This window comes from Euphorbia lathyris, chromosome 3 (assembly GCF_963576675.1).
Source record: "Euphorbia lathyris chromosome 3, ddEupLath1.1, whole genome shotgun sequence".
Taxonomy (NCBI): domain Eukaryota; kingdom Viridiplantae; phylum Streptophyta; class Magnoliopsida; order Malpighiales; family Euphorbiaceae; genus Euphorbia; species Euphorbia lathyris.
The window spans coordinates 28,799,157-28,811,727 of NC_088912.1; the positions used below are offsets into that span (position 1 = coordinate 28,799,157).

A 12,571-nucleotide genomic window follows, 5' to 3' on the forward strand; every position below is an offset into this window, starting at 1 on the left:
ATAATTTTATAATTTTCAGGGACAAGCAAACGTCCCAAAGCTAGTGAGGACGAGAGCTGGGTAGTTACTGCACCGGTTGATGGTGGTCCCGTTGATGGTTCCGTGATTCCTAATTTTCTAGGACATGTTGCCTCACGGATGTTGGGAGGGGAGATTCGGTCGTTTCTGACATGCTATAATAGATCATCAGCATGCAAAGATTTGTGTCAGTGGTTTTCTGATGCGTCACCCGAGGTAAGCATAATATAGTGTGTCAACATTTATTGTAATTTGTATTTTTAACTATAAACATAAAAAACATTCAGTAATTGTATAAATTGTATATGTGTCATTTTACAGCTGAGGGAGATGATCGAGAGGACTGGTTTGTCTCACCTTCCACATGCCATGTTCAAGAACCTCGACACTCCGCTGTTGACTGCGTTCGTGGAGTGGTGGCAGCCTGATACGAACTCATTCCACATGCCGTTCGGGGAGATGACTATCCAGCTGCATGATGTGTGGCAGATTCTTCGGATCCCGATCGACGGTCCGATGGTGTCCGAGTCTCCCCCTACTGGCTCGCTTCATGCCATGTGCATGATGATGTTTGGGGTGAGTCAGGCTGAGCTTCTGTTGTCGACTAGTCATTTATGGGGAGGTGGAGGTGTATTTGTTGGGGCTGTACAGGGGCTTCTCGCCGAGGGTAGGGATGACGCTACTCGGGCCACAGCGTGGATGTGGCTTATGCTTGGATCCACTCTGTTTGTTGACAAGAGTGGAGATAGGATTAGGCCGACCTATCTTGCTGAGGTTTACAGCGGTGTCAGCGGGGCATCTGGACTATCATGGGGGTCTGCTACACTAGCCATGTTGTACCGGCAGCTGGGGATAGCGAGCAGGGGAGACTGTTCAGGTATATGCGGATGTTTGACTCTACTGCAGGCATGGATATACGAGTATTTTCCGGTGTTCCGGCCGCATAGAGGAGCTCACTTGATCCCAGCTGACCATGCCCGTGCACTGAGATGGGAGGTCGGGGTACCAGGCAAGACGAACGCCCGACTAGATACCTTTCGCGGGCAGCTGGATCGTATAACGGCGGCAGAGGTATTTTATAAAATTTTAGAATTTATTTAAGTATTATTTATAGTATATTATTATTTTTTTTATTGAGTATTACTTTTTTCCAGGTGACGTGGTTGCCTTATGGTCCTGTCGCCGATGATGATCGGCTTCGAGTGTCCTACGCCGGTTGGATACAATGTAGAGACATCGTCGAGCCGTATATGCCTATCCCAGCTGAGCGTATTAGACCTGATAAAGCAGTACGACCATGGAGATCTATCGCGTATAAGCTCACGCATTTCTTAGTCACAGTTGAGGATACGTGGCGGAGATTTCCATCGGCTCGGGGCATTGATCGGAGGAGATGCCGACCCGTTGGATACGATCCCACTGCCTATGAGCCTGATTATATGGACTGGTATAGGCGACATTCGCATCCCCATCTCCTTCATGCACCACAGGCTGCACCGGTACAGCATGCTCGCGCCAACAGCGAATTTGTAAGTTTATTATTATTTAATATTATTATTTAGTATTAGTTTATATGTGTTTAATTGTTAATATTTATTTATTTATTAAGTTTTATTTTTTTTGCAGTGGGTTAGCTGGTTATGGCGTGTCACCCAACTATCGGCTACCCACCGATCTGACGAGGATGTTCCATGCATTAAGAGGGAGATGGATGAGTTTATGGATGCGTGGCGTCGGGCGAGCTGAATTTTTGTTGTAAAAATTCATACATTTTAACACTTTTTGTTGTATATATTATATTTAACCATTTACGTTTATAAATGTTTATGTTTATTAATGTTTATTTTAATTTTTAAGTTTTCTATTTTTATTTGTTACGTACAATTCTGTAGTTACGGGCTTAACGGCCTATTTACGGGTTTCACGGCCTATTTACGGGTTTAACGAACTATTTACGGGGTTAAAAAGCTTTTTTTTTTGCCAATCCGACACGCGGGCGTGTGGATATCACGCCTCACCGCGTGGTCGGACGTGATATACACACGCCTCACCACGTGGTCGGACGTGATAGCCCCACGTCCAATCTCGCGGTGAAGCGTGGGGCTATCACGTCCTACCACGTGGTGAGGCGTGTGTATATCACGTCCGACCACGCGGTGAGGCGTGATATCCACACGCCCGCGTGTCGGATTGGCAAAAAAAATTAGAAATTCCCCTCCCAAATTCCACGAAAGGGCATTTTCATCCTTTCACGGGGCTAGGGGTGGGAAAATGGGGCTGGGTTTAACAACACCCATAAATGATAAAAAAAATTTAGATCCATAAAACTCAAAAAGTTGAAAAAATTTAGATCCATAAAACTCAAAAAGTTGAGGGATTAATCATGCGTTTTTACTTTTGTATTATATATGTAAACTATTTTGAAAATCTGTTGCAGCAGACAGAAACCTTCTAAGAAAAACAGGAAAAATGCAGCAACCTAGTGACCGCATAGAGGAGCTGGTGAAGTTCACACTCCTTTCTCATGTAAATCAAACCCTAGAATTCGATCTTGGCCTTTCGAAGGATTTCTGCACCAATCTTCTCAGGGACGACCCGGACGACACCGTTTTCTTCCCTGCTTCTGATATTGGTAATTATCATCCTCCATCTTCCCAGCTCGATTTCATTTTTTAACTCCTTGTTCTTCATTTTGAAATTCGTGCGATTATGTGTCTAGAAAGCATTGATTCTTGAAGGATTTCGTTTTCATTACTCAAATGCTGCAGGTTCTTTTGATGGAGTACCCAATTATCCCTTATTCAAGCGTCTAGCTTCAGCTTTATACCAATCATTACTTTCTAGGTCATTTCTTAAGACGTATGACGATATAGAATTCCTCAGAAAAGATTTGTCCTTACAGATGAAAGAAGAACAATGGCAGACCTTAATTCTGGAAAAGGGAACTCAGATAATGGATGTAATGCATAATTTATAGTGTGGTTTTTGTTTTTGTAGTATTTTTCTTATGTGGTTGTTAATACACTTCTCAGATGTTGAAGACTATATTTTATGAACTTCATGTTCAAGAGCCATTCTTCTCGCTCTTAAAAGGTATTACCATTTGGTTTTATGTGTCTTTGTGAGTTCTTACCAATTTCCAAGCAACTAAAATTCCCTTTATGTGATCAAAGATTTATGCTCTAAATATATGGACTGCATGTAGATGGCCTGAAAACAGTTGAAGGAAGGTGTGCTGGTGGTAAACACAGTAGGTATTGCTGATATAAGTTTTATATTTATAGGTTGTTTACTGTATGCTTTGTTTTTCGTCTGTGATAGTTTATTCTTCATTTTATATAAACATTTTTCATATTGCAAATAGATTATGCATAACTTTGTAGCCTTACACACTGACACACATATGAGTTATCAGATGCAAATACCAAAACATGTTGAATCTTTGTGTTTGACTACTGCTAGTAAAAACTACTTGACAACAATAATGTTAATAATAAGCTACATATTTAAAGTAGCATTTATCAAATCCGGGACCATGTATCTTCTAATTCCACCACTCTACTTGTTTTGTCCTGAAAAAAAATGCAGTTTGGATTATTATTTGTTAGTTTTAGGAGAGTTACCAATACCTAAAACATGAACTGCTGAACCTACCTACCTAGAACGTGATTGAATATTATTTTCAAAGTCCTTTATGTTTTAATGATGAATTGTTCAAATCTTTTTCTTAACACATAGTTTTTTGTTCATAGAATTGAGCCTGGAGACCGGGTTCTTCTAAACAAATGTATGGTGGTTGAGGTCAAGGTAATACTATGGGTATCCAATTTATTCTTTTCCAATTTCCTCTTGTGTTGTGCCTCTGTAATCTATTCAATTAACAGGATGTTCATAGATATCCTTCTTTTCTGGAGATGTTGGAAGCAGAAAGTCTTCCGGAAGTCCTTCCTGGGGTCAAAACTATTGAAGAAGGTAAAAGTATTATACTTTTTTTTACTAGGTGCCATATTGATGTTTGTATATGAAACATGAATAAGATGAATGATTAAGATGCTATAATAAAAGCATTTAGATTATCAATGTGTTGAGCAGTAAATTAGACTCCATTATGCTGGGCAAGAAGTCCTATTTGGTCCTTGAACTCTGCATTTCTTTTTCTGTTGAGTGTATTTGGCTCTTGAACTACTGTACATGTTAATATTGAACCCTAACATTATATTATGTTGTGTTAGGTTCTTGAACCATTATAAATGCTAATACTACATATTAACATTTATAATTTATTCCAAAGGTGTAACTAATGAAATGTGAAATACTCAAAGTTGAACGGATTATATCCGGAAAATTATTCATCTTGGTATAGTTCTGGTTAAATGAATGGTTGTACCTTGCATAACTTGTAGTGGTATGTTACCTTGGTCTTAGCAGCAGTTCAATGAACAATCAATCAACCTTTACTTTAGCAGCACATCTCTAGTTAATGATTGTCTGCAATATATTGTGGTGAATTACTTTGTTCTGATTTAGGTGAAGAATATTTGGTTTGATGTGTATTTGTAGTCAGTTTGCTTCATTGCTTATTATCTATTGCTATAGGGGTTATAAATATATAGAACCCTATGGCCTTTTCTAACTGTAAATAGATGTGGAATAAGTTACAGTTTGATAGTATTCTTTCCAGCCATGAGTCCGAAGTTTCTCTCATTTTCTTCTGCCTCTTGTCTTTTGTTTTCCCTATTCTTGTCTCTGAATGTTTGTTGGAAAAGAAAGCTTACATTTGTCATGAACAGCTTATTTTCTTGTTGAACTTATTATTCTGAACTTGCCTTTTGAAAATTATCTTTCTTATTTTGAGCTGGAATTATGTTTCCGCATGTTAATTAGTTTCCACCACTCCCTTCATGCTCTATATCCTACAAGTTTGTATTCTGTGGTTGTCATTGATCAAAGAACAATAAGCTGTAGATATCCAGGATGTTTATTTACTGTGGAGAGTGAAGACAGGAAAAACATCCCTTTCTTGGGCTTATATGTAAATAGAGTTCTGATTATATATGTAAATAGAGTTCTGATTATTTTTTCTGCATTATACAAATAGAGTGATTGAAAAATATACTTGGTAAATCTTGGAACTTCTTACTGTTTGAGATTTTCCTGGGATAATCGATCATTTTACCAATAATCTTTGCTTGAAATTCTCTATTTCATTATGTTGCAAATATCAATTATGGTGATCCAGAATTTATAAGATTTAATTGCTTACGGTACATAGTTATTTCAATTTCAGGTGTAAAAATTTATAGGCAGTTTTATACTGAAGAAAGGGAAATGTCTAATGGAGTCATCGCCATTTGTGTATCAAAAGTCTCTCCTCAACCTTATCTTCATACGGCTAACATACTGTCTGTGAGTTGCTCACTCAAGTTAAAAATTTATATGTTTCACATGAGAATCTGAGGTTAATTTTAAGGAATTTGATTGCATAGATTTAAATATGCAGTGCTTTTAGATTGTGGGAATGCTGCGTAATCAAATTTACATGTATCAGAAAACTGGAGTCTTGGACTAATGTGTAGTTCTGGATTACTGTGCAGCATATCCATGATATCTATGTCATAATTTTTCCGAGTAATACAATTGTTAATGAGACTGAATATCCATGGTAATTCCAACTGCATATGCGCCTAAAAAAGGGCTATATATGCTAAACAATGATATATGCTTCAGTGTTCTGACCCAGGGATTAGGTTATGGTGGTGTCCAAAGTCTGCTAGGCCTTGCTCATACTTCTGGAACAGTTTTTGATGCCCTTCAGCCACCAAGATCAGCTCTTCTGTCATCATTCACTTTGACATATAACCCGAAAGTAAGATTATGGTTTGCATTGACTTTTTTTCTAAGATTTTGGTATGCTGAGGAAGCATTTTCTTTTCCTCACTTATGTTTTCTATTTCTTTTAGGGACGTACTGGTAAAAGGGTATCTCATATTGTAAAATTGTTTAATTGAAATGGTTAGCAGAGGCATTTGCTAAAGAGAATCTTAAAGGAAAGTTCAACAAATTTATATTAATAATATGCATGGAGAGGCAAGAGAGGGCGATTCAAAGTGTGGTAGAAAAGTAATGCTCTGCTTTGCGTGCTATATACAAAATAAAATTATACATGTATCTGTTTCTTCAGTGTATCTGTAGAATCTGGCAGACTGTAATAGTTGATGAATTGACCAATTTGATGGTATATCTGGATCTATTTACATTAGGGCTGACAAAATGGTCCACCGCATAATTGTGTATCTATTTTATCCTGTTTTGGGTGCTTAAATTTCTTAGTTTCTATTGAATCAACACAAAAAAAAAAAAAAAAAAACTTATAATCCCTTATTACCATATTTTGTGATGTTGCCAAAATTGTTTTGAATTTTCTGCTTTCTTGACTGTAGGTCAAAGGTAGTGTTTTGACGCATGGTGCAAGGGCCTTGGCAAAGCATGCTGAAAGGAGTGGCAATAAATATTGGGGAATTCTTAGTGGAAATGGTAAGCTTCCAATTAAAATTCTGCATTTGGTTTCAAACAATGCCCTTCGTTTGCTCCAATTAGAATATATCTGCTTCATGTATGTGCCCTGCCTGCATATGCAATTCTTCTTTGTTAACATTTTCGAGTGCTTCCATGCTTGTCTTGATTGTCACAAAACAAAAGAAAAGAGAATTCCAAAAGAGAAATAATTATTTCTAATTTCAATGTCTTGTTTCTCCTACTTTCTTCTCTCTATCGCTCTCTCAACATAGTTAGCCTTTGAACCTTTACTAATTTGTGTAATCCCTGAAATACCTTACCTTAGATCATCAGACCTAAAAGGTTAACAGCAATTCTTTTCACCAATTGATACAGGAGCTTAACTAGCTAAAAAAGTGTTTATTCTTTGTATTGCTATCCTTTGTACTATGATGCATTATTTAATCAGCTTAGTGTGTCCTGCCATATCTAAGGTAGTGACTCAATTTAAATCAAAGCCAAGGGGGGTATATAAAGTGATTAGGGTATGAGCTTCACACTTTAGTTTGATTACTACTTGTGATGCATAAGTTCGCTTTGATAGTTCAGGAATTTAGATACATTTGTTTGCAGATGAATAAAATGGTGTAAATTCATATACATTCTGTAAGTTTTTAGTCCAAGCATTCCAACCCCCCCCCCACACATCTTTTTAACTAGTTCTCAAAAGTTATTCATAAAATTCAGTCAAAAAATCCAACTTTAAGTACTCAGATTTTAGAAGTTCCTGTCCTGAAGGAACTTTAAGGCAATAAAGGTGAGACACAATTAAAAGCAAACTTCAATTCTGACACTGTAGGCTAAATATCATTGTTGGTGACAGAAAAGTTAGGAATCTCTTACAGATCTCCATTTAAGAGAAACAATCACTCTTAAAAAAGAAATGACTACATACCAACTTCCTGCTAAGAGTTCTAATTGACAAATATGCTCAACACTGAGTTGTTTGAATGAAATGCTTACAAATTAGTAATAGATAGTATGAAGCATGCCTCATCCTCAGTCCAATGACTTCTCATGTATCCTTTGTGGTACACTGGTACTAGATTATTTAAGCAGATCAATAAGTTCCATGTTTCACATGTTAGTTTGGGGTGGTACTTCTATTTGAGTGCTTGAAAACTAGCTTTTCAAGCTTTGGAAAGGGTACACTTATATTCTACATTGGCTGTCAAATTATACATTCAGTGGCTTGACAAATTTATTATTTGAATATTCACATTTCCAGATGATTCCAAAAATAGGCTTGCAATGAATGTCATCAATTGCTTAATTGTTTCTTGTCGTTGGTCAAATGTGCATATTGTTCCGCCACATGGGGCTGTGTATGAGATAAGAACCACTGATGGTTATGGGGCACGGTGGTCTAGTGATGGAACAAAGGTATTTTTCTTTATGTTATTAATAAGCATATTTATGCAGTAAGAGAAAGTTGTGGTGATACTACGTAATTTGAACACCTTGTTCTACCAACTGCAACAACTTTAGAAATTCCAGGTGAAATGGATTGGGTTACCTCTGCCTAGTATCACAAGACTTAAACGCATGAAAACTACAAGGAACATCTTTATACTTGTTTTCCTAGTCTAATATCAAATAGTAAAGCCTAAAAAGTAGTAAAGTCTTGTCCAAATAAAAAATAAATTGAGATAAAACTGAAGATAAACTTTCTAATTCTTGCCTATGTTCTTAACCCACAAATCTTCATTCTTTTCAGTTTATTGGTTTTCTTGAGCCATACATGGAAGATGGTTTTTCAAAAGGATGGAAGCATTAAGTTGGTTGAGGGTCATTTCTTAGCTGCTTAGATCTCTATGGTGGTATGTTTCTTCAATAATATGACTTTTCTACACTTCTCTTTATTTTTTATTAGTTATATTATATAATACATATATTTTGTATTCAATTGTGATGACGTTATGGCCTCTCGTAAAGAACAACCACTTCTACATATGTTGGTCCTCCCCTCCCATCACTTTCCATCTTTATGATATTGTACAGACCTATGATTGTTATTTCTCAATCTATGGATTTGAAATATTCAGGTTCACTTTCCGATATATAATTAGTTGATTTGAGTCTACTAGAGCTAGTGATGGTGAAAATCTGAAATCCTGCTTTAGAGTAGTTATAATGTTGCCTGATTGCTGGCCTTCATCTTCTATATACCATTTTATTTGGCTGACTATAATCATGCATGTTCTTTCTCCATATGATGGTATAGTGTTATTTGATTTTCATGATAAGTTGTGATTTTGGGAAACATCAATCACACAACATAAAGGAATATCAGTTGATGATGACTCCAAGAAAAGTAAATATGCAAAGAGTTGTGCTTAACAATATGCCAATGATTGGAGATTTTCCTAATGTTAGTGAAGTGTCAGTGTCATTGATTTGCTGTATATCCATAAGAGTCCATTTGTAGCAATACCTGCAAATATTAGCAACCTTAAAGTTTGCCTTTGTCTTCCACCCATTGTTAGAACTTAGAACTTAGCACATCACATTTGTCACCACGTGTTGCAGATGCCTTTATTGGAAAGAAATCCTACAGCAAGCAACAACTAGTATTTGGGTGTCTGACTCTGAGCTAATTTAGGGATTCTATTGTTCAAATTATTTAGGAATTCTAATATTTAGGATGGGAGTTCCTCAAAATAAGAATTCTTCTATATCTTAGGATTCTTGCCTATTTAAAGAAGAGGATCATATTCTATAATCATGAATTACCAGTCGAGAAAAGTATAAGAGGGGGTAAGGTGATCTTTTACCAATCACAATTAAGCTTCAAAGAAAGGTTATTTGAAGAACATGAAAATCAAGTAACATAACATCAAGGATTTCCAGTAAACAGAACTGTGACGAGATCCCATTTTCCGGTCCTTAAGACCACCACTAAATAACTGCTTTTTACAGTTGTTGGTTGCTACACCACAAGCATTTTTTTTGCCCATCAGAAGTTAGTTCTCTCCCAGTTCTCTTGAAGGTTAGATTATCAAAAGAGAGTAGCTAAATAGTTTGCTTCATGTAAAGTTACTATTTAGAAAAGAATCCCATAGCATTTCTTTTCAAGATTGAAGACAGTTTATGTAGTTTCTGAAGTTGACATGTGCTTAGTGTTTGCATTGAAGGGTACTGATGATAACAAAAGTAATTTTTTTGGTTACAAAAAGTTTAGGTAAGGGTAGACCTATCACTTTCAAGGGCAGCTTAGACCAGAGACCTCGATGAGCGTTTACCTTGGAATTTTGCTTACTAATAAAGGCTAAATTTTGAGTTAGTGGAGAATTGAACCTCAAACCTGATTAGCAGAGGTATACTTTGGATGAAGTATGAGAAGTCATCAGTTCTATGAATTAAGGCATGAAAAATGTTTGGTTCATCAAAGTATAATCAAAATAAGATAATTATCACGTTCAAAGCATGGAAAACAAAGATAAGGTAGACAAAGATATGCTTACATTTTTTTTTTTTTGGTTTGAACAAAGATATGCTTACATATATGTGCAAAATCAAACTGCAAAAGGTTTACTAGTGGCACAAAATAATTTCAGCCGAGCAGATTTCCAGAAAGATTAGTCAATTAAAATGTGTCCATAGAAGGCAGCATGTTAATGAAGTACACAGAAGAAGCATTATTCATCTAAAATATGTCTAGATTGTTGAAACTTATTGAGCTAAAAAGACCCTTCTCAGACATTTGAATTCATATTGTTAATTGAATATTCTTTGCACCAAGAAAGTTCAAACTTGTCCATGGAAAAAATTGGCTAAACACATCTGGCCCTGAATTTTGGTTCAAAAAGTTGATTGGCCTACTGAACTTTAAAGATGTATCATTAACCCGTTGAATTTACTTAAAGTGATCTATTGATCCATTGTATTTACTTAAAATAACTTTAAAAATGTCTCGTTAACGCGTTTTAACTTATTGAAATCTTCTTAAAGTGATCTATTGATCCACTGTATTTACTTAAAATAACTTTAAAAATGTCTCGTTAATGCGTTTTAACTTATTGAAATCTTCTTTTATGATGTCAGGTGGAGATAGTAAGACATTAAGGGATGAATCGATTTTAAACTATAAGCCTAAATGTTTGATTATTGTCCATAAAATAATCATTAAGGGAAATACTCTCAATGAGTGACCATGATGAAAGGACATAGGTAAAGAGTTAAGTGCTCCATGTCCAGCTTTTCTAACTCTCACACTCTTAACTTATGTCATATATATTGCTAACTCTTATATTTGATATTACTTACTAAAGTTGAGAGGATATTTTAAACTCATGTCTTGAGTGATTGAATAGTTTCACAGTTATTGCCATACACACACGTCATTAGTTATTACATAGCTTACAAAACATTACTGCTCCATATAGATTCTAGAATATATTACAATAGTTATATTGTGATTCATGCTTTACTGAACTCCTGGAAAATTTGGAATTGAGTGAACTGACAGGATGTAAGTTTTAATATGGAGAACTGAAGTAAATTGTTGCTGATTATGAATGCACAAAAAGTTGGTTGTAAGGACAGACATAGTGGAAAGTCTAACTAAGGAGCGGTCCGAAAGGATGACGATGGAACATGAATAAACTGAATCTCACATCGGAAATAGAGAGGAGTGATTATACTATATTAGTAAATTGTATTTTAAAATCGTGAGGTTCAAGGAATGAGACTTGAGTCAAGTGGACAATACCTACATTGTATTGAACCAAATTGTTACAATTGGTATCAAGGCGACTTCCCACTTACGATTTGTTGGTTCATGGATAAACCAGGCAGAAGCTTGTGAGTCTGTACTGCCCCAGTCCTAAGAGGAAGATATTAGGATGGAAGATTTGAGCAAAGAGCGACCTAAAATATAGCAATGTGGTAGAAATGAACCGAATTTCATATGGAAAATGAAGAAAGAATGATTGTGGTATATTAGTAAGGTGTGTTTCTAATACATGAACACGCATTTTAAAGGACTTGGACAAAAGCGGAACATTGATGATGGGTGATGATGGCATGGTGAGTAATAAATAGCGTCACATGGGAAAATTCTAAATGAATAAATTAAGTTTGTTGGGGTGTTGATCATGAAGCATTTGTATGGATTATCGTGCAACAAACATTTTGGGTGCTTCCTAGGGCATGAAGGGATCAGATCAGGTATAATTGACCAGTGTGAGGTCGGTGTAGTACTGTAGTGTTATAGGACAAGATAATGAACCATCATATTCAGCCCCTCTTTACTTAGCATTTAGTGCATGTAACTATCCTTTGCAACTGTTCATGTTAACCTCTCAAAAAGCCTCTGGACATGGAATGGAAGGGGATCCTATAACATGCTTTCTTTCTGTTTCTGTTTTTTGGTTTTACATCTTTCTGTTTCTTGCTTCATTTTGGATCTTCTTATTGTTGTTTCTTACATTAAATTTATATACAGGTGGAATCATATACAACATTACTATTTTGTTTTTCTTTCCAAAAAGAATGAACTACCATTCTCATGGTGAGCTAAATCCCTCTTACAAGGGTGCTTTATCGGGTATTATGTAAATGAGTCGTGTCAAACGGATTGTCTTTATAAACTGTGTTGTCATATCACAAGTTGATACATCTAGAGAGAGGGAGCTTGCTTATCCAATAACACTTTAGATTTAATTTAAGGGTCCTAATATTTTGAACAAGTCCACATTCAATGCTTTGTTAAGGCTGTGGACTCCCTTCCCATTCATATGGGAAATCATTACCCCTATAATCCTATAATCATTTATAAAATGAGAAAAATATAGTTTCCTTCCAAGTTCCGTAAGGATCCCTATCCCTATTTCCCTAATTCTAATATTCTAAAAAACATTGTTTTGCCTTAAAAGAAAAAAAGACATTAAACAATGAAGTTTTTAAAATTTTCATAACAATTATGCAAGTATAATCTATAAACAATGTACATAAAATATTATTCCTTATATAATATTAGGTAAATCAATTATTAGTC

General features: G+C 35.7%; 1 protein-coding gene across 6 annotated transcripts; it reads left to right on the plus strand.

Moving 5' to 3' along the window:
• The first annotated feature begins 2,462 nt into the window (after nucleotides 1-2,462).
• Nucleotides 2,463-12,310, plus strand: LOC136222997 (uncharacterized). Of its 6 annotated transcripts, none has more exons than XM_066010734.1 (13): nucleotides 2,463-2,650; nucleotides 2,787-2,977; nucleotides 3,051-3,111; nucleotides 3,224-3,272; nucleotides 3,771-3,825; nucleotides 3,903-3,990; nucleotides 5,306-5,424; nucleotides 5,613-5,680; nucleotides 5,746-5,884; nucleotides 6,459-6,552; nucleotides 7,802-7,956; nucleotides 8,291-8,393; nucleotides 12,020-12,307. In XM_066010734.1, exons 1-12 carry the CDS (start codon nucleotides 2,488-2,490, stop codon nucleotides 8,348-8,350), a joined length of 1,242 nt encoding a protein of 413 aa, XP_065866806.1. In that variant the 5' UTR covers nucleotides 2,463-2,487; the 3' UTR covers nucleotides 8,351-8,393; nucleotides 12,020-12,307. The 6 variants fall into 6 exon arrangements, 5 of the variants coding, with proteins under 5 accessions (XP_065866806.1, XP_065866807.1, XP_065866805.1 ...); XM_066010735.1 differs by lacking the exon at nucleotides 12,020-12,307 and adding an exon at nucleotides 10,618-11,996; XR_010685784.1 differs by lacking the exon at nucleotides 7,802-7,956 and having other exon boundaries at nucleotides 12,020-12,310.
• Nucleotides 12,311-12,571: the final 261 nt, after the last annotated feature.